The sequence below is a fragment of the Parasteatoda tepidariorum genome, chromosome 3 (assembly GCF_982258835.1).
Source record: "Parasteatoda tepidariorum strain Cologne lab strain chromosome 3, Ptep-v5.0, whole genome shotgun sequence".
NCBI lineage: Eukaryota > Metazoa > Arthropoda > Arachnida > Araneae > Theridiidae > Parasteatoda > Parasteatoda tepidariorum.
Window position 1 is genome coordinate 16,140,877 of NC_141757.1, and position 19,658 is coordinate 16,160,534.

Below are 19,658 nucleotides of genomic sequence, written 5' to 3' on the forward strand. Positions count from 1 at the left end.
TTAACATAATGAAGAAAACATGTAAAATAAATTATATAGTATTCGAAAGCCGGAAAGCAAACTATTGGTATTAAATTTTTTTTATACATTTATTAATTGATTCGACGATTCACTAATTTCCTTATTCACTGATATGCCCTATAAACAACATAATAAGCGCAAACAAACAATTTAGAAAAACAGTTATATATGCAAACATCTACATCAATCCTCAGCACTAAAGCATTTAAGGTAACCGGTTTAATCTCTTGCAGAAACTGCTTACTTATTTGTCCATTTACTAATAGGACAATCAGCTAGTTTATTAACTTACTCGTTTACGAATTCTATCATTCGCTGATTCACCGTTCATTTGTTTGCTTGCTTTCTTCAGTTGTCATTTTCTTTTATTCACTCGCTATGTCGAGAAACATTTATAAACTCGATATTAAATAAACCCGTTTAAACAAATCTTATTAAAGAAACGCATTCCAAAATCTCAATTATAACCTTGTTTAAAGTAGTACTTGGCCTTTGTGGACTAATCGTTAAGACACGGTTCCCAGCAGATCACCGAAGTCAAGCATCACTGGCTGCGGTCAATGTGCGGGTTGATGACAACTTGGATTAGTCTGCGTAGGGACCGAGGGTGTGCAGTATTGATCCTCGTTAAACTCTTCTACCGTAAAGTGCTTGACTTGGTGTTTCCAGATTGTCGCCAATATCCCATTGTGCCGCTCTAGTGCGACGTACATCAACAACAAAGAAGGAAAATAAATCTTGAAGCACTTACGTTGTTTTTTTTAAAATTGCACGGCAGTATAAGACTCAAACAATTTTCCTTCAGATTAAAATTCTTTTATGAATGTATTAAAGCATATAAAATCATTTTAAGTTTGATAAATTCAAATAATATAGGTAAAAAATAAATTAGAAAGAAATAAGATGGATTTCAAAAACTTTTCACTTCCTGAAAATATAATAATTAAATTTTCATCAAAAAAATTACGTGGCTGGGAAGAGAACGCATACTTCATATGGTTAATAATTATAAACTTTAGTTACAGAATACGAATCAGTTGTCGATGCCAGCAAACTTCAAAACTGGTCCTATAAGCCTATTAAAATGACCACAGACCATAATTTTAATGCAAAAGAAAGATCGAGGCTTAGTGAGAAAGTTAGAACAGAGCTTATGCATCACAGTTCATACTATATTCTTTATTTATAGTATAGACATGTAAGTTCTAAGGTTTTGTTTAACTATAACTGTTATAGTTACGCTAATCTGTTTTGTTTTGGTAATCCCTCAAAGGATAGTAAATTTTGAAAAAAGTATTCAAATACTGGTATAATTTTAATAGCTTAAATTTTGATACGATTTCAACATATTCTGTTTTATGTTAAATAGTTTTACCCAAACATTCTTTACCGCATTTATCAGAATAACAAAAATAGTTATTATCATTCAAGCCTGTTTTTTTTCACTCTAAATACTTACGGCTTTATTATTATTATTATTATTATATATTAATATTAATTATTATATATTATTATTATTTTTTTTTTCATTTGGTTTCATACATAATTCTTAAGTCGGTCTTTATCATTCAATTTCTTAAAGTTAAATACAAAATAAAAACAATAGAAAAATAAGTTTAATGAAAAATGCATAATAATTTCCTATAAAAATGCTTTTACTTAAAAAAATGGTATTGTTGAAAATGCCACATAATGGTAAAATTTTACCATGGATCTGGATCTATGAGAAGCACGGTGGTTTTTATCAAAGCTCTTTGGTAATGATTTTGGTTAAATTAACAATAGAATATTGTTTTATAGTATGTGGTAATTTTATCAGGATAACTTAGAGCATGGCATAAAAATCATTTATTCGGTTAAATTTACTTTTCAGCTTTTTTACTAAATGTGTGGTAATAAGAACAATAATTTTGAAAACCAGAAATTCCGGTAAATGTTACCATCTGAGCAAGAACCCTTACCATATGAAAGGTTTATGTGCCGTATATTTTAATTTCATTAACCATTTATGTTTTTTAACCAGAAATTTCATTACCATACGGTACGATAGTTTCACTAGAATTCTTTTCTCCGTGTACTTAAAAATAAGCAGCGGGCTACAGAACTTAAGACAGTACACAACCTGGGACTAGTGTTATTTTGAAAAAACGTGATATATATTTTTAATTACTGATCATTATAAATTTCGAAATAATTTGAATCAAAATAACAAAAACAAAAAAAAGATCTTCCTTCCTTCCTCAATGGCACGACAGCCCCGGGTGGGCCCTGGCCTTCTCAATCAACTTCCTTCAGGCCTGCCTCCGCCTGGCAGTTGTCTTCCAGTTTGAGACTTTTAAGACTGCAAAGTCTCTTTCCACGCAGTCGGCCCATCTCAGCTTTGGTCGACCTCTGGGTCTTGATCCGATGGGCTGAGCCAAAAAGATTATGTTTGTCGAACGCTCTCTGTTCATTCGAATGATGTGACCAGCCCATTTAATTCTTTGGATTTTTACATACTTGACAACATCAGGTTCTTAAAAGATCTAACTTACACAAATTCTGAGATGGAAAAAAAACAACGTTGATAGTAGTTTTCACTTGTTTGTGGAGTACGAATCGAATGTACAGGTTTTTTGTAGAATGATCCATACCTGGATTATTGTTACAAATATCTAAACATATACATTTTTTTTTTGCATAACTGAAAAAAGTTTCTGTAAACAAAATATTTTTCAGTTAGTTGAATACTTTGTAAATCAAAGTTTAAAACACTAGCATTTGTATTTATATATGCCTAATTTATATTAAACTAGCATCGAGTTATAATTAATTAATAAAGTTTAGACGTTTACACGTTTAATAACAATTTTTCCTTGTCATATTAGAATATTGTCGGAATTTGTAACCGTCGTTGAACAGCCGACACAATTTTTTTGGGTTTAGAATACTATTCAAGGCTTAACCCCTTCCCGCACATGTCAGGGGGCATCCGAGGAATGCTGCTGACTCCAAGAGCGCGCACGTGACTACTCAGCAAGAAAAAAAACGGATTCATAAAGGTAGGCTTGGTGACGATCAATAGCAACACGTCCGAAGAATGAGCAAGAGAGGCAAAAGCAACTCCAGGGAAACTAATAGTCAACTCCGTAGCCTTGTAATTTTGAACTCTATCCAGAGGACAAAGGAACTCCTGGATTAAGATATTGGGAGAAATCTGCCTTCGTGGAGGACTTTTTGATGGAACTTACTCTCATTTGCGTCAAACGGAGAGGAAAATCTCCCATGGTTAGTCTGACGCAAGGGGACTCTAAAACATGATCCGTCTACCACTGAGGATATTTTACGTCAGCACTGTGTTCAGCACAAGCTAGGTGTGGAATTCGCATCGACCAGCCAGTGATGGAATTCGAACCCAGTTCACCTCATTGGAAGGAGAACGTTCTATCACCTGAGCCATTACGACTACTAAGTTCAACTCCGTTGCCTTGCAATTTTGAACTAATCCAAAAGACAAGGAAACTCCTTGATCAGTACCCCCAGAGGTATGATTTGTCATGGGAACATGGAGGACTTTGTGACTTTAACATGCAGATTTAACGTACATCAGTCACCATTTACTACACGAGTAGTCTTCGGCCTGCGGGGATCGAACCCACCACCTCTTGGACATGAGCCCAGTGCCCTACACCAACCAGGCTGTCCCGGCCGCAAATATATGCATTTCGATCTTTTCAGATATTTAAATATTGGCATAATTAGAAATAAAAAGTAAAAAATTCCTGCGAGTGACCATTGGCAGGTTAAGACTGCACAATTTTGTGACCAATGTCATGATAATGGCAATGTGGGCAGCATTTTACATTGACCCCTTTATTTCCCAGACAAACTAGTTCCTGTTGACCAGGAACTGGGTGGGCTTCGAGTCGCCAGGGGATCGAACCCCAAGTCCTTCTGAGTGGCAACTCAGTGGTTTAAACACTTAGCCATCGCAGCTCATATGATTTAGAAAAAAAATAATTTCCAGAAATAACTAATTCCTCCTTAATTTCTAGAAAATTTCCTCATAGGCTTCATTGCATCGAGAAATTTCTACCAATTTTATATTTAGGACGAATGAAAAGCAATTCATCTCAAATTGCAGAGTTTCAAATTCAAATTCTTTCATTTAATACAGACACTAAAGGTCAGTTTTATACGATAAAACCTCGATCAGATAAGAACAATTGAAAATGTGATTTCCAAAACAATTTAAGTTTATTTACTAAAGCGAAGATAAATTAGGTTAGTAAATTTGATTTGTTAGACAAATTTAACAAAACACAACAGTTTAAAAAAAAATTCTATATTGAATTAAGGTGCGTTTATTTTTCTTTGTACTCATTATTTACAGAGATTTGTCTTCTATTTCCGTCGATTTTCCGAACGGCATTAGTATTACGAAACTTTATATTAAGAGATATTATTTCATAAACGTTTTTTTAACAAGATTACGACAGACAAATTATATTTACGTTTAGCCCTATGTAACTGAAAAAAAAGAGCAAATTTGTAAGATTCAATTTTTTTGGTCTTTTAAATACCCTTTTAGATATGATAAAAACTAATAAACTTCTATATTTTACCAAACGAAATTCATAGATATAATGTATAAACAGAATTTAACGTATTAGACGAATTGTGAAAAAAAATATTGAAAAATAGTTACAACACTACACTGGGTGCGTATAGTTTTTAAAAAGTGCTTAAAGGTGCTTATTTTTTATTTACGTTTCTTAAAAGCCCTTAAATTTGCTTTCATTATTGCTCTTATTTGTCATTTTAAATTACAAAAAATGCATGATTTTCAAAGTTTTCTCTGCAATATTTATCAGGAACTAGTTATTTTATCATGATTATGTAAAGTTTTTGAAAATTGTTTGGTTTTTTGGTTTTGATATATTATATCAAAATTTATAGATTTTATGTTTATAAATTAAGAACTTTAAAAGATAGAAAAAAATATTACTTATTACTGCACAGATCCTAATTATGATTTTTTTTAGAAAGTGATTAAAAAATATTTTTTGAGTGCTTAAAAAAGTACTTAAAGTGTGCTTATTTTTTGTTGAAAATTCTGGCTACGCACCCTGCTACAAACATAACTGCATTATAGTCTTTCTTTTTACTTATTTAAAAAAAAAATTTTAAAATATATTTATTTTTAGAAGTAACGCAATGGCTTATTTTACTGTTAAAATAGCATTAGCGAAAATGAATTAATTTGTTTTAAGAAATACCACGGAAATACACCATCATAATCTTAATAGTCAACTGGGTGTTGTCATCCATAACTTCATAAAAACTACATAACTACATAAAATCCATAACTACGTAATAAAATCCCACTTACAGCAATTTTGTAAAACTGCTGTAAGTGTTTTTTTATTGTTCGAATAGCGTAATATATATTATGCGTCAAAAATATTTATGTAAATACTATGCAAAAAGAATTAAATAAATGTTTAAAAAAATACTATATTTTTAAAATCTATGCTGTACTTTTTAAAAATCTATGAAAACAGTCAGAAGAGTAAGAAACATTTAAAGAAATCATTGCACTTTGTTATTTTTCAGATTAAATTTAAATTAGCAAAAATAAATGTAAGTATATTTTATGGAAATTTCAAAAATATTTAACACATAAAACAAGAAGGAAAAAAAATATACTTTAAAAACAGTTACGAAATCGCAATTTTTTGGAACTAAAATGTAAGAAATTCAAAACAAAAATGTTGTAGAGCAACATTTTGGTAATTCTAAAAAATATTAGTATAAAAAATTTAAATTTAAAAGCGTAGTGAAATAAACTCATAAATCATGCTGTATAAAAAAATAAACTTATAATGTTTATAGTTTACAAAATTATGAAGTGCGCAAAATACAAAATTTCAAAGAAAAACCTATGTATAAACTTTCTGTAACTGCTACAATTCTTAATATTTTTGATTTAAATTCATTAAAAAAGCGAATTATAACTATAAATATAGTTAAATTATGTTTAAAAAAATGGTTGCTGTTACAAAACTCCAAACTTTTGGAAAATTTTATGATACTCTTCAAGGGTTTCAAATAAAATCGAAGAAGATAAACTTCAGAATAAAATGTTGCCATTCTCAAGAGGAAATCTTAAAGAAAGATATCCTCAAAATTGTACGAAAAGCAATTATACAGAGAAGAGTTGTCAACTTTTCAAGGGATTCCCAGAAAGCAATAATGTTTTAAAATTAACTCAATTGTTCCTTAACGAAATAAAGGCGTCTTTATTTTTCTTTTTTTTTTAACCAGTATCCTTTTCAAACAATTTTTTTCTTTCAAACTTTTTTTTCTCAACAACTTTATTTCAACGAACTTAATTGAAAATTCTCAACAAAGTATATGTTAAAGTAATTAAAAAATTTGAAACTTTCACTGCTTTACCTTCTGTTTTCATTTATTTTTGATTCATTATGACTGCACTGAAGATTTTAGTAAACACTTCACTTTCAAATCTAATTTTGAATTCTTTTTTTTAATTTTATTATTAGTAGCATTGTGTCGAGAAACGTCTAGTTTTAATTTATACATTTCTACCAGCTTTAATATCTATCCGTACCCTCGGTTGAAGTGCGTTTTAAATTACGGCGGCTTTGATTCAAGATTATTTTTGTTAATTTAAGGCTGTCAGTTTATTGAGTTATAAATGTTTAGTTTATTTAGTTGTAAATGTAAGTTATTGCATGAATTGTTAACTTAATTATAAAGAAAGGTATGTCTCTCAGTCCTTTAAAAAAGGTATGATTTTATTTCATTTTATTTTAAATAGTCAAATATTATTTATTTTAAATATTAAATATTATTTATTTTAAATATTTAAATATTATTTATTTCAAATATTTAAATATTAAATATTATTTATTTCAAATATTTAAATATTAAATATTATTTATTTCAAATATTTAAATATTAAATATTATTTATTTTAAATATTTAAATATTATTTATTTCAAATATTTAAATATTAAATATTATTTATTTCAAATATTTAAATATTAAATATTATTTATTTCAAATATTTAAATATTAAATATTATTTATTTCAAATATTTAAATATTAAATATTATTTATTTCAAATATTTAAATATTAAATATTATTTATTTTAAATACTTAATTTGTTGAATTCAACTTAGTCAGTAGCTATAAACGTGTTCTTTTGGTAAATCAAAAGAATATATTTTTATATCTGCTTTACATACAATTATTTATTCGCTTTCATAAAACTGATTAACAAATATGTTTTTAATTTGCTTCATAATAAGGTGCGCAAAAATTGGACCCCCCCCCACTCTGATTAACTTTTGATCTTATGATCGGATCTTCGCGTTCTGAAACTCAGTATCAATGGTACGAGGGGTTAACATCAAATATGCTAATTAGTTACTTCAGACAGTATTTTAAGTTACGAAATCGGACACAAAAACGTACTTTCTCTGAATAAACATACCTTTGTTTCGAAGGCTTTGGATTTCTGACTCCCGAACTATAGGCCGCAATCTGGGAAATATGGTCACCATAGTTTGGTCACAAGAGCGATCCAAAGTTTGAACCCCATAATATTAATTTTAATTTTGGCATATTTCGCTTTACCTTGAGAACTTTTTCAGTGAATTGAAAAATTATTGCATACAATTATAAAATTCATTTATCCAAAAAGAATTCCATGCAAAAAATAAATTTTCTTAAGTATTTATTATTTTATTTAATAATAGTAGGGGAAAAAATTTGAATTGTAGGGTATTAAATTTTAAGCGGCCTACGCAAAAACATTAACTTAATAAACAGACTTAAGCTAAGTCAATCGAATAGTTCCTGATAAATCAAATTTTCAATGCCTGATTTTTTTTTTAATTTTACCATTATTAAATAAAAAATAATAAATATTTACTAGAAGTTATTTTTTGCATAGAATTATCATTCGATAAAGAAAAATTATAATTGCATGCAAATAAATTTTTAATTCGCATAAAAATAACTCGAGATATGGCAAAATTCTCAAAAAGTAAAATTAGCATTAAGGTGTCCAAACTTAGGAGTTCTCTACTGACCAAACTATTGTGATCATATTTTTCTGATTACGGCTACCCCCTACATCTAGGGGGTCAGAAATTCGAATCCGTCTATAAAAAGGTATGTTTATTCAGAGAAAGTACGTTTTCGTGTCTTATTTCGCAATTTGAAATATCGTCTGCACTTATTAATTAGAGTATTTTAGATCACCCCTTTCGAGCCATTAAGATTGCTAGAACGTGAAGATCCGATTATTAGATCAAAAATTATTCAAGGTAATTCGGGTTTTTTTTGTTTTTTTTTACTCACTGTACATTAGATTTGCATTCGCACTTGCATTTGCATATGCACGTTTATTTTTCACAATTTATTTTATTAACTGCTTTTGAATTTCTTTTTTACTGCTTTATGAGAAGGAAATAATTGGATTTTTAGCATCATATTGACTGTATGTTTAAAGAAGATGTTTTTATACTATTAAAATATGCAATAATATTTTTCATCGTGTTTCTTGTTTAAAACCCTTGAGGTAAAAAAAAATCCCAAAAACTTTTAAGAGATACATTTTACTAAAACATAAATATTTATTTTGAACTTCTTACTTATTTATGTAAATCTATTTTAAAGCTTAGAAATGTATAATTAAAGCAGAAATTATATACATTTGGGAATCTATTGTTTCTTTTTATACTATTAAGTAAATTAAAAGTTCATTTTATGTTTCTAAATTATATGCCCTTAACTATTTAGTTAAAGAAATAAATCTTGTTTAATTTGTTTAAATTTTCTGAACTCGTTTTATTATGTTTTTCTCTACATACGTTTTTTTTATTAATAATAATAAATACCACATACTTAAAATTTTCTTAATTATATTTTATTACGATATAAAGTCACTTAGTTAAAGATGCTTATTTCATTTTTGAAGCATAGCATTCCAATTAAAGAAGCGTCAAAATTATTATTTTTATTACTTGTTTAATTAGTGCCCTCATTACCATAAAAATTTAATTAATAAATAAAAACTTCTAATAGTTATGTTTTACACTTGTTATATCCAAGTAGAGTTTTCTTTGGAAAATAAATAAGTAAACAAAATATTTTTTAATTAGTTGAATATCTTGTATATCAAAGTTCAAAACATTAGCATTTGTATTTATAGTTGCCTAATTTATATTAAATTAGCATCGAATTATAATTAACGAATAAAGTTTTGTAGATTTACTCGTTTAGTAAAAAAAAATTCATTTAAATTTTCCTTCTCATATTAGAATATTGTCGGAATTCCTTATCAGTTTTATTTTTATTTTATTTTATAACCGTCGTTGAACAGCCAGCTCAATTTTTTGGGTTTACGACAACTAATGTTCAATTCCGTAGCCTTGTAATTTTGGACCCAATCCAGAAAACAAGGGAACCCATGTGGGTTGTAATTGTTGTAGTTAATTTACGTCGCACTAGAGCTGCACAATGGGCTATTGGCAACGGTCTAGGAAGCATCCCTGAGGATGATCCGAAGACATGCCATCACAATTTTGATCCTCTGCAGAGGGGATGGCACCCCCGCTTCGGTAGCCCGACGACCTGCACGCGAAGTCTAGCACTTTACGGTAGAACAGTTTAACGAGGATTCATACCCCACACCCTCGGTCCCTACGCAGACTGATCCAAGTGGTCACCCACCCGCACACTGGCCGTAGCCAGTGATGCTTGACTTCGGTGATCTGTCTTAACGATCAGTCTACTGCGGGACCGGAACCCATGTGGGAGAAATTCGTGGAGAATTTTTGATGGCATTTGCGTTGCATGGTGAGGAAAACCACGAAAACCTCCCATGGATAGCATGACGGCTGGGAGAGTCTTACCCATGATCCATCTACCAGTGAGGATATTTTATATCATTAGTGCGGTCGGTGTAATCCGGATGCGGAATTCGTATCGACCAGCCATCGTGTGATTCGAACCCGGTTCACCTCATTGGGAGGCGAACGCTCGTTCCCCTGAGCCATCACGGCTTTCTTATCAGTCTGTAGAAAAATCAGCTTTAAGTACTAGAAGAATTTTTTTTTAAATAAAAGTACTTTTTTAAACAATATCTATAATAGAACTACATATTCAGTATACAAAATCTACATTATTAACCGATAAGGCTTCTAATTTAAATACAGTTTCAAAAAAAGTATTCGTCTATTTCTGTTATTGCAGAACGAATTGTCCCAAACTCTTAATTCAACTTAAATACTCTTTCCTGCTACAAACAGGCGCTTTCACTATAAATTGATCGGATTCAGTGCTGCTTTGAATTGATTTAACTGTGCAACTAAAGAGAAACTTGTGGGAAGCGTATTATCGACTATGTCAACCTTCATTTATCAAAAGGTACCTCGAGATAGACACAGGTTAATATGTATTATATACTAGTGAATTGGTATTTAATATTTATAGTGGTAGTTATTCCCCTTCCAGAATTTTATTTGTGATAGAATTCGATGAACGAACACCAATATTTGATAAATGCTATTTATTTATTTATTTTCGTCCATAATTTTTTTCTTTATTTATTTATTGGGCGGGAGAATTCTATTAACTTCACTGGTTTTTTTGAGCGATATTTTGTGAGGAAATCAACTATTAAATGTGGACTAGCCATTGATATTAGCGAGTTCTTATCTCGTCCGGAGGTCACCAATATGGGGAGCTTAATATCGACTATATCTTTCTTTGGCTTTTGAAAGCTGCCTATAGATAATACCAAGTTAACATGTCTTATATACTAGGAATTGGTATTTAATATATGCAGTGGTAGTTACGTCACAAACTTATAAAAACGCCATGTTGATTTTAGTTGCAATCCGTTTTAGTTCTACTTCAACCCATCTTAACTGAGCCATCCTTTTACTCAAACCTGATCTCAAATCTCTTTCAGCCTATTATAGTTTCTCCTGACTCTAGTTGACCTTCAAATTATGCCTAAATACTGATGCTTCAAAATTACTGAGTACTACACCTCCATTTTGCTTCATAAAACAACACCTCAATCACATAACTATCAGATCTTGTGTGGAAAATTTATCTATCTAAAATCTATAAATTAATTTTACGGATTGAAAGTTCTTCAAAATCACTAAATGCTGCACCTTCAGTTTGCTCCATAAAACAAAACCTCTATTACATAACTAGCATATCTTTTGTAGAAAATTACTTTGACTAAAATCTACTATTTAAATTTACAGATTGAAAGTGCTTCATAATTACTAAATACTACTCCTCCAGATTGCTCCATAAAACAAAACCTCAATTACGTAACTAGCATATATTTTGTGGAAAATTACTTCGAGTAAAATCTACCATTTAAATTTACAGATTGAAAGTGCTTCATAATTACTAAATACTATTCCTCCAGTTTGCTCCATAAAACAAAACCTCAATCACATAACTAGCATATCTGTTGTAGAAAATTAATCTGACTAAAACTGCGATATTTAATCCACATAAAGTTAGCCAGGTTATTTAATAGGAGTAAATGAAAGTTTTAAGTTTCCTTTCAGTTAAAGAGAGTAAAATAGATAAGGTGAAAATAGTCCATCAAGGTTAATATCTTACGGTTATATTTTGCCTCCAAGTGACGAAACCAAAAAACCCTTAACATTCATTTACATTGTTCGATTCAAAGCCTTCGCATTCTTAGCTTTTAAATTTGCTATCAAAATAAAACTCAATAGTCTACTAATTGTTGCCTATTGCAGTCGGAACCTTATTTATGATTGAAAACTCTTCAAAACTCTCAATTAGTATCTTTATCCGCTAAGATTAAATTTGCTATCATTATAAAATTTAATAGTGAACTACTTGTTGCCTAATACAGTCGGAAGCTTATTCATCATTGAAAACTCTTAAAGACTCTCACTTGGTATCTTTATCCGCTAAGATTAAATTTGCTATCATTATAAAACTTAATAGTCAACTACTTGTTGCCTAATACAGTCGGAAGCTTATTCATCGTTGAAAACTCTTAAAGACTCTCATTTGGTATCTTTATGCGCTAAGATTAAATTTGCTGTCAAAATAAAACTTAATAGTCAACTGCTTGTTGCCTAATGCAGTCGGAAGCTTATTCATCGTTGAAAACTCTTAAAGACTCTCACTTGGTATCTTTATCCGCTAAGATTAAATTTGCTATCAAAATAAAATTTAATAGACAACTGCTTGTTGCCTAATGCAGTCGGAAGCTTATTCATTGTTGAAAACTCTTAAAGACTCTCACTTGGTATCTTTATCAGCTAAGATTAAATTTGTTTTCAAAATAAAACTTAATAGTCAACTGCTTGTTGCCTAATGCAGTCGGAAGCTTATTCATCGTTGAAAACTCTTAAAAACTCTCATTTGGTATCTTTATCCGCTAAGATTTTCCGAAATTTATAGATTGGGCAAAATAAATTAATTTTATTACGTGTGCGATCTTTCCTTGAAAAATCTCAGTTATTTCTATAATATTAATTAGATTATCGTTATCCATTTTAATTGTAAACCTTTGTTACAAAAGCATGTTTTATTTATGCCTGAACTTTTTTTCAGGCAAATGGCATAATAGAATGACAAACGTTTCTGTTACCGGAACGGAAACATCTGGAATGGTAACTGGTTTGAAACCTGCAAAAATCTACTTGCTCCGAGTGTTAACAGAAAACAGAATCGGTCGTAGCGAACCTTCTAAACCTGTTGAAGCGATTACTCAAGAAGAAGGTAAGACATGATTTCTTTATTGAAATGCTTAAATAGCTGTTAATAAATGCTTGAAGTTTTTAAATATTGGCAAAATGGGTGTTGTTTTTTGTTTGATGGCGTGCGCACCTTATTTGAACGTCATCACACTTTTCAACTGTGCTCAAGAGTAATAGTAAACAGTGCGTCATTGCATGCGTTGCTATGGCGACAGCTGCTGTTTGATAATTTTTTTCAGAATTCGTTTTTTCACTTTTAATTTTGTTATGCATTAAATTGGTGAGTTTTTTTTTGAGATATGGGACCAGAGAGATTCCATAAACACTTCTTGAGTTGTGAATGAAAGAGAATTTAATCATTTGAATGATATTTTTTTTTTGTTTTTATTGTTTTAGTTAAGAATTTGAAATTCTAACCTTCAGTTCAAACTGGGTCGTCTTCAATACTAATACCGGTGAATATCACAAATAAAGAGGGTATAAAAAAAATTAGACAACAACCATTTTGCCAATGGGTTTCCTGTGATGTGTAATTTTTAATCTGTGGTGGGTAATTATTGCAATTGGTAATTTTTTTTCATGTAATTTTGCCATTTCTCAGATCCTTATAGCTGGACAGATTTAAGTACAGTGAAGCAATAAAAAATGCAATAAACTGGGAGAATAAATTAAATTAAAGGGATTTCCAAACGACTGCAAAATAAGGAATACTGAAAAAAATCATTTATTTCTCGTCTAAACTTGATTAATTCACCAGTATTTCTGTATTTATTTTCATATTGCAATTTGGTACTGGTAATGATACCTGTTAGAGTTCAAAAACAATCGCCTTTGTTAATACAATCAATCACTTTAAGGTTTTTTTTATTTTTTTTTTATTCTTTTTTTATTAAAAAGTTCGAATGAGTCTTAAAACATCATACGGGACAAGCACGTTGAATATGGTGGGCCAAACTTAAGCTCGTTTAGTAATTTTAATGAAAATTTTATTTAAAAACAAAAATAGAAAGTTACTTTATTACGAATAATCACATTTAGATAAACCAATGCTAGGTAGGAAAATTCAAGTAGATAAATTGGGTATATAAATTTAGTTTGTTGATAATGATGCTTTGTATAAAAAATATAAATACTTTTATATAAATTTTAAATACTATATTTCAAAAACAATTATTAATGCTAATACTCTTTTCATTTTATAACCGAAGTTAAAAAAAAGACTGATTTTTGAGATTACAACTATCAATATTCATTAATTATTGAATTCAACGCAGAAGAAAAGGGAACTCTTAAATCAAGGATTGGAACAAACTAGCCTTCGTGGAGGACTTTGTGATAGAACTTGCATTTACGCTATATTTAGAGAAATACTACGAAAACTTCCAATGGTTACCCCGATGGCAAGGGAATTTTAACCCGTAATCCGTCTACCACTGAGGATATTTTTACGTCAGTACGAGCCAGATACAGAATTCAGATCTACCAGCCATTGCTGGAAGTTGGTCCTTGGTTACTTCATTTGGAGGCGAGCGCTCTATATTCTGAGCCACCGCGACTCGATGCTACTAATAAATGAAGACAATTAAAAATATATAAATACTATACTACTAAAAGAAGATGCATGTTTTTGAGCCGCCGTCTCGATTCGAATATTCTCTATTCAAATTATTCTTCAATCATATTTCACTACCCTGTTTATATTAAAACTGATCAAAAAGTAAGGAGTATCAAAGTAATTTTCACTATCTCGAACAATCGAGTATATATTCTTTCGAATGTTTACTTAGTAAAGAAAAATGTCGTTTAAGGAAACAGTAATTTATAAAGCACAATGGCAATTTTTTCAGTCGCCATCCTTTCATAAACATTTGTTTTGCCGTATGAATAGATATTTGATGAAATAGAAGGCTTAAAAGTCGTTTTTCAAGTTCTCCTCTTCTTTAATTTGTATTCCTTTCCAGATAGGCGCCGTCTTCTGTTGCGATTACGTGTTGCCAAAACACAAAAAGTAATTTCCTCCCCTATGAAAAGAGTTTCGAAATCAATTTATGCAGATCAGCGACGACTCAATATAACTGCAACTGTTACTGAGAGATAATGAAAAACCCATTTTCTGTTTCTGCTGTAAATTTTATGCTTAACAACGAAATGTGGGAAATTAAAAGTCAAGAAATAAATAATAAAAAAAAGAACCAAAAAAAATCTTCTTTTTTTTTTTATAGAAATAAAATTCTTTCAAATCTAGAAAGGATTCAAAAGCACTCCAATGATTTTACAAAGACTTTTTTTTTTGCGCGTTCCAGGAATTCTAATGAGGGAAAATTCTTTAGGGAACTTTCATTTCTTCTTTCTTTAGTTTTTGCATTTTAGCTTTTATCTTCGCGTTAAAATCTGTGAAAGAAAAACATCTCGCACTTTTTATACGAATGATACGAACTCATTTTAAGATGAGTAGGTTACAACATTGTATGCTCCATTTGGCATGAGAGTATTTGGGATTTTTTTTCCTTTTCTTCCCCCCTTTTTTTTTGCATTTTTGTCTGGGATGAATACTTTTCCTTACTTCTTTTTTTTATTATTATTTTGTTTGAATTAGAAAATAGCGGCAGATTTCGAGAAAATAAAATTTTAGCGTTACTTAATATCAATATGAAGAAATGTAATTATCTTTTGGTTAAGAAATTTAAAATTTTCTGGTATTTGCTCAAGTATTTAATTATAGTCGATTCCTAGAATTTATTTAAAAAGAAAAAAAATTTGAGATTATTGGGGACTTTTTAAAGAATTACTTTTATTGAAGATAAATGTCTTTTGAAACATTATTTTAGTTTTTTTTTTTTAAAAAATTTAAAAAAACATTATTCAAATAGTATACACTTATGATACTTTTTTTTAAATTTTAAATCTTCAATTGTAAAAGCAAAAACTAATGTGAGCAATTGTGTACAAAAAATTACACAGGATATGTTTACATAAGGAAAAAAATTGTGTTTAAAGAGGAATGGGTTGAAAAGAAAATGGGATGAAAAGATAACGTGTTTAATAGAGAATGTATTTCACAGCAGCAGTGGGTGTGCTTAAAAAATAATATGTTTTAAAAAAGAAGTGAAAATGATATCGTATTTAAAAAAGAATATTCACGACTAACGTGTTTAAAAGAGAATGTATTTCACAGCGGTGGGTGTGCTTAAAAGAGAATGTGTTTTAAAAAGGAAGTGAAAAAAATATCGTATTTTAAAAAAAAAATTCACGACTAACGTGTTTAAAAGAGAATATATTTCACAGCCGAGGGTGTGCTTTAAAGAGAATGTGTTTTGAAAAGGGAGTAAAAAAAATATTGTATTTAAGAAAGAATTTTCACAACAAACGTGTTTAAAAGAGAATGTATTTCACAGCGGTGGTTGTGCTTAAAAGAGAATGTTTTTCTCAGCGGGTGTGTTTAAAAGAGAATGAGTTTTAAAAAGAGAGTGAAAAAATTATCGTATTCAAGAAAGAATTTTCACGACTAACGTGTTTAAAAAAGACTGTATTTCATAGTGGTGGGTGTGCTTAAAAGAAAATGTGTTTTGAAAAGGGAGTAAAAAAATATTATATTTAAGAAAGAATTTTCACCTTAAACGTGTTTAAAAGAGATTGTTTTTCTCAGCGGTGGTTGTGCTTAAAAGAGAATGTATTTCACAGCAGTGGGTGTGCTTAAAAGAGAATGTTTTTCTCATCGGTTTATGTGCTTAAAAGAGAATGTGTTTTAAAAAGAAAGGGAAAAAAATATTCTATTTGAGAAAGAATTGCAGTTTATCTGAATGCACCACAAGATTGGTTATAAACTATGGAGCTTTTTGCAACTGCAGATTATCTGAATGCACCACTAGATTAGTTAAAGACCATGGAACTGTTTTTAATTGCAGTTTATCTCAATTCACCACTAGATTAGTTATTAGACCATGGAACTTTTTTCAACTGCAGATTATCTGAATGCACCACTAGATTAGTTAAAAAACCATGGAACTTTTTTCGATTGCTGTTTATCTGAATGCACCACTAGATTAGTTATTAGACCATGGAACTTTTTTCAACTGCAAATTACCTGAAAGTACCACCAAATTAATTATAGACTATGAAACTGTTTTCGACTGTAGATTATCTGAATGCTCCACTAGATCAGTTATAGAACTTTTTTAAGTGCAGATTATCTGAATGCACCTCTAGATTAGTTATGGAGCCTTTTTCAACTGCAGATTATCTGAATGCACCACTAGATTAGTTAAAGACCATGGAACTGTTTTTAATTGCAGTTTATCTCAATTCACCACTAGATTAGTTATTAGACCATGGAACTTTTTTAAGTGCAGATTATCTGAATGCACCACTAGATTAGTTAAAAAACCATGGAACTTTTTTCGATTGCTGTTTATCTGAATGCACCACTAGATTAGTTATTAGACCATGGAACTTTTTTCAGCTGCAAATTACCTGAATGTACCACCAAATTAATTATAGACTATGAAACTGTTTTCGACTATAGATTATTTGAATGCTCCACTAGATTAGTTACAGAACTTTTTTAAGTGCAGATTATCTGAATGCACCACTAGATTAGTTATAGATTATGGAACTTTTTTAACTGCATATTATCTGAATACCACACCACACCAGTTACATACTATGGAACTTTTTACAAACCCATAATCATAGTTTGAACATTTTTAATTAAGTTGCAAGCTTCCTTCTCGTTCAAAGCAATATCAACTCTTAAGCAACAAACAATAAAACAACTACTGAGTCCAATAAAGTCTGTAAGCAGAACCCTACCTCCCACGACACACACAAAAACGTTATTACAAGCTATTCCTATTTTACTTCCCCTGAAAATCATGTGGTAGAGACCAATCTAATTTTTAATTAGTTATACGTTCCACCAATAACCAAGAAAATCCCCCTGATCTCCGACTCATAATAATGCCATAAATCGAACAACAGATAATTAAAATTAGATTTATTTTAGAACCGTTATACTTTGGCATAATAATGTTCTGGTATTACGAGCAATTAATGTCATTCCTAGTCAGCGTAAAGTCCTGAAGGCATCGTAAATTAAAAACACAGAATCGAATATTCTTTTCCTTTCCGAACTTTAAAATGAGTGTGCAAAGTAAGAGGATTATCTCCATCAAATTCGGAAAGAAATATGTCTCGAATATAATTTAGAGAGTAAATATTTACTTCCGAAACAAAACGTAAATTCTTTAATTATCCTCCAGAATAAACATTTATTTTAGAGAATAAGCATTTATCGAGTTTCGTTTGCTTTATTTGCGAACGATAAAAGAGCAATAACAGTTTTTTTTCTTCTTCTGTCATTCAGTTCAATTTCGATCCTATTATTAGAATAACTTTTTCACTTTAAATTAAATTTGTGATTCGTAAAGATGAAATTTTAAGTTAATTTAAAACTCGCAGGGTGTATTTCTGTTGAATTCCTTTACTGATATAAAAATTCTTTTAGAAAAAAACAAGGAAAACAAACTTATTTCGAAATCATTTTGTAGATCAAAGTACTTAGCGTGAAGCAGCAAATATTTTATGAAGAAGTAAACAAATGTAGTATAAATATTTAAATTATATCCATTTCCTTGTTTATAAGTCTTATATCACTTTAAGGTTCTTATTTTTCGTACCCGTTGAATATAATTAAAATGAACAGTTATGCATTTCTATTTCAAAATTCAAATTTTTAGGAATTCTAAAAATCTTTTACTTTAACTGCGAAAATTATATAAGAAACATATTGACTGTATTAAAATATTTATATTGAATGTTATAACTACTACAAACAAGTTTATTTCAAGTAATTTAAGCTTCACAATATGTTGCTTAGAAATCGGATCGTTTTTTAAGCAAAATATTTTTGCAATCAAACCGTAAATTGATTCTAAAAGGGCATGAAGGAAAATAAATTAATAGATAAATTACAGTGAAAAAGTAAATAAAAACTGTTACTGCATGCACTGTAAAAATTTTTAGTTTACCGGAACACCAAAAATTGAGGCAACTATGCTCCAAAATTTCTTACACGGTATTTTATTAATTTCTTCTAGTGGATTTTGATTTATAAGACAAAAATTTGAATAAATGTACTAAAAAAATAATCAACAACATTCAAAAAATTGTAAAAATTAAATTTTAATTTTTTTTTTCATTTTATAATTAAAAATGACTTAAGAAAGATCATTAAGTTTATTTAAATGAATTGCAAAAAATTACTTTATCGCCTTTATGAGTTTATATTCTTCTAAGCTACGGATTCCTCATATTTTCTTACTGTTAAAGCAAGGATTTATATATTTTAATTAATTCCAATTACGAAAACTAGTGTTTGAGGCCTAAGCGGCTTCAGTTATTGCGACAGATTCCCGCTATGATAATATCTCCAATATTAGCTTTCTATACTTATAATAGTATTTATAATGTTAGAAGGTAGAATTTTAGAACATATTTCCTTTCTGCTTTAAAAATTTCAAATATTTTATCAATTTCAAAAAATTTATGAAAATTAACATTAAAAATAAAAGTCTGCAATAAATATTTTTTATACATTTTTTATTTGATTTATGTGGTCAAACGATGCTGTGCTTATAAAGCTTAAACTAACCTAGAGTTACTGATATCTAACCTCGTTAGAGAGTTATAACACAAGGGCAACATTTTCTGATTGGTCGAGAGTCGAAATTTACCGAAATAAAACGCAACAAACTTTTTTGTAGACTTAACATGGAGCGAAACAGACGGGTATTTCTTATTTGGCGGAATCTCATAACTTCAGGTACATATTCTTTTCTTCTGCTTTTAAAAT

General features: G+C 29.7%; 1 protein-coding gene across 3 annotated transcripts in view; it reads left to right on the plus strand.

The window, feature by feature from the left end:
• The window catches only part of LOC107450135 (cell adhesion molecule Dscam1-like), a 446,044-nt gene that overhangs the window by 393,002 nt on the left and 33,384 nt on the right, over nucleotides 1–19,658 (plus strand). For all 3 annotated transcript variants that reach the window (XM_087158866.1, XM_087158865.1, XM_071186796.2), the window contains exon 15: nucleotides 12,663–12,830. In XM_087158866.1, the coding sequence (XP_087014992.1) occupies nucleotides 12,663–12,830 (168 nt within the window). The remainder of the gene's footprint in view (nucleotides 1–12,662; nucleotides 12,831–19,658) is intronic.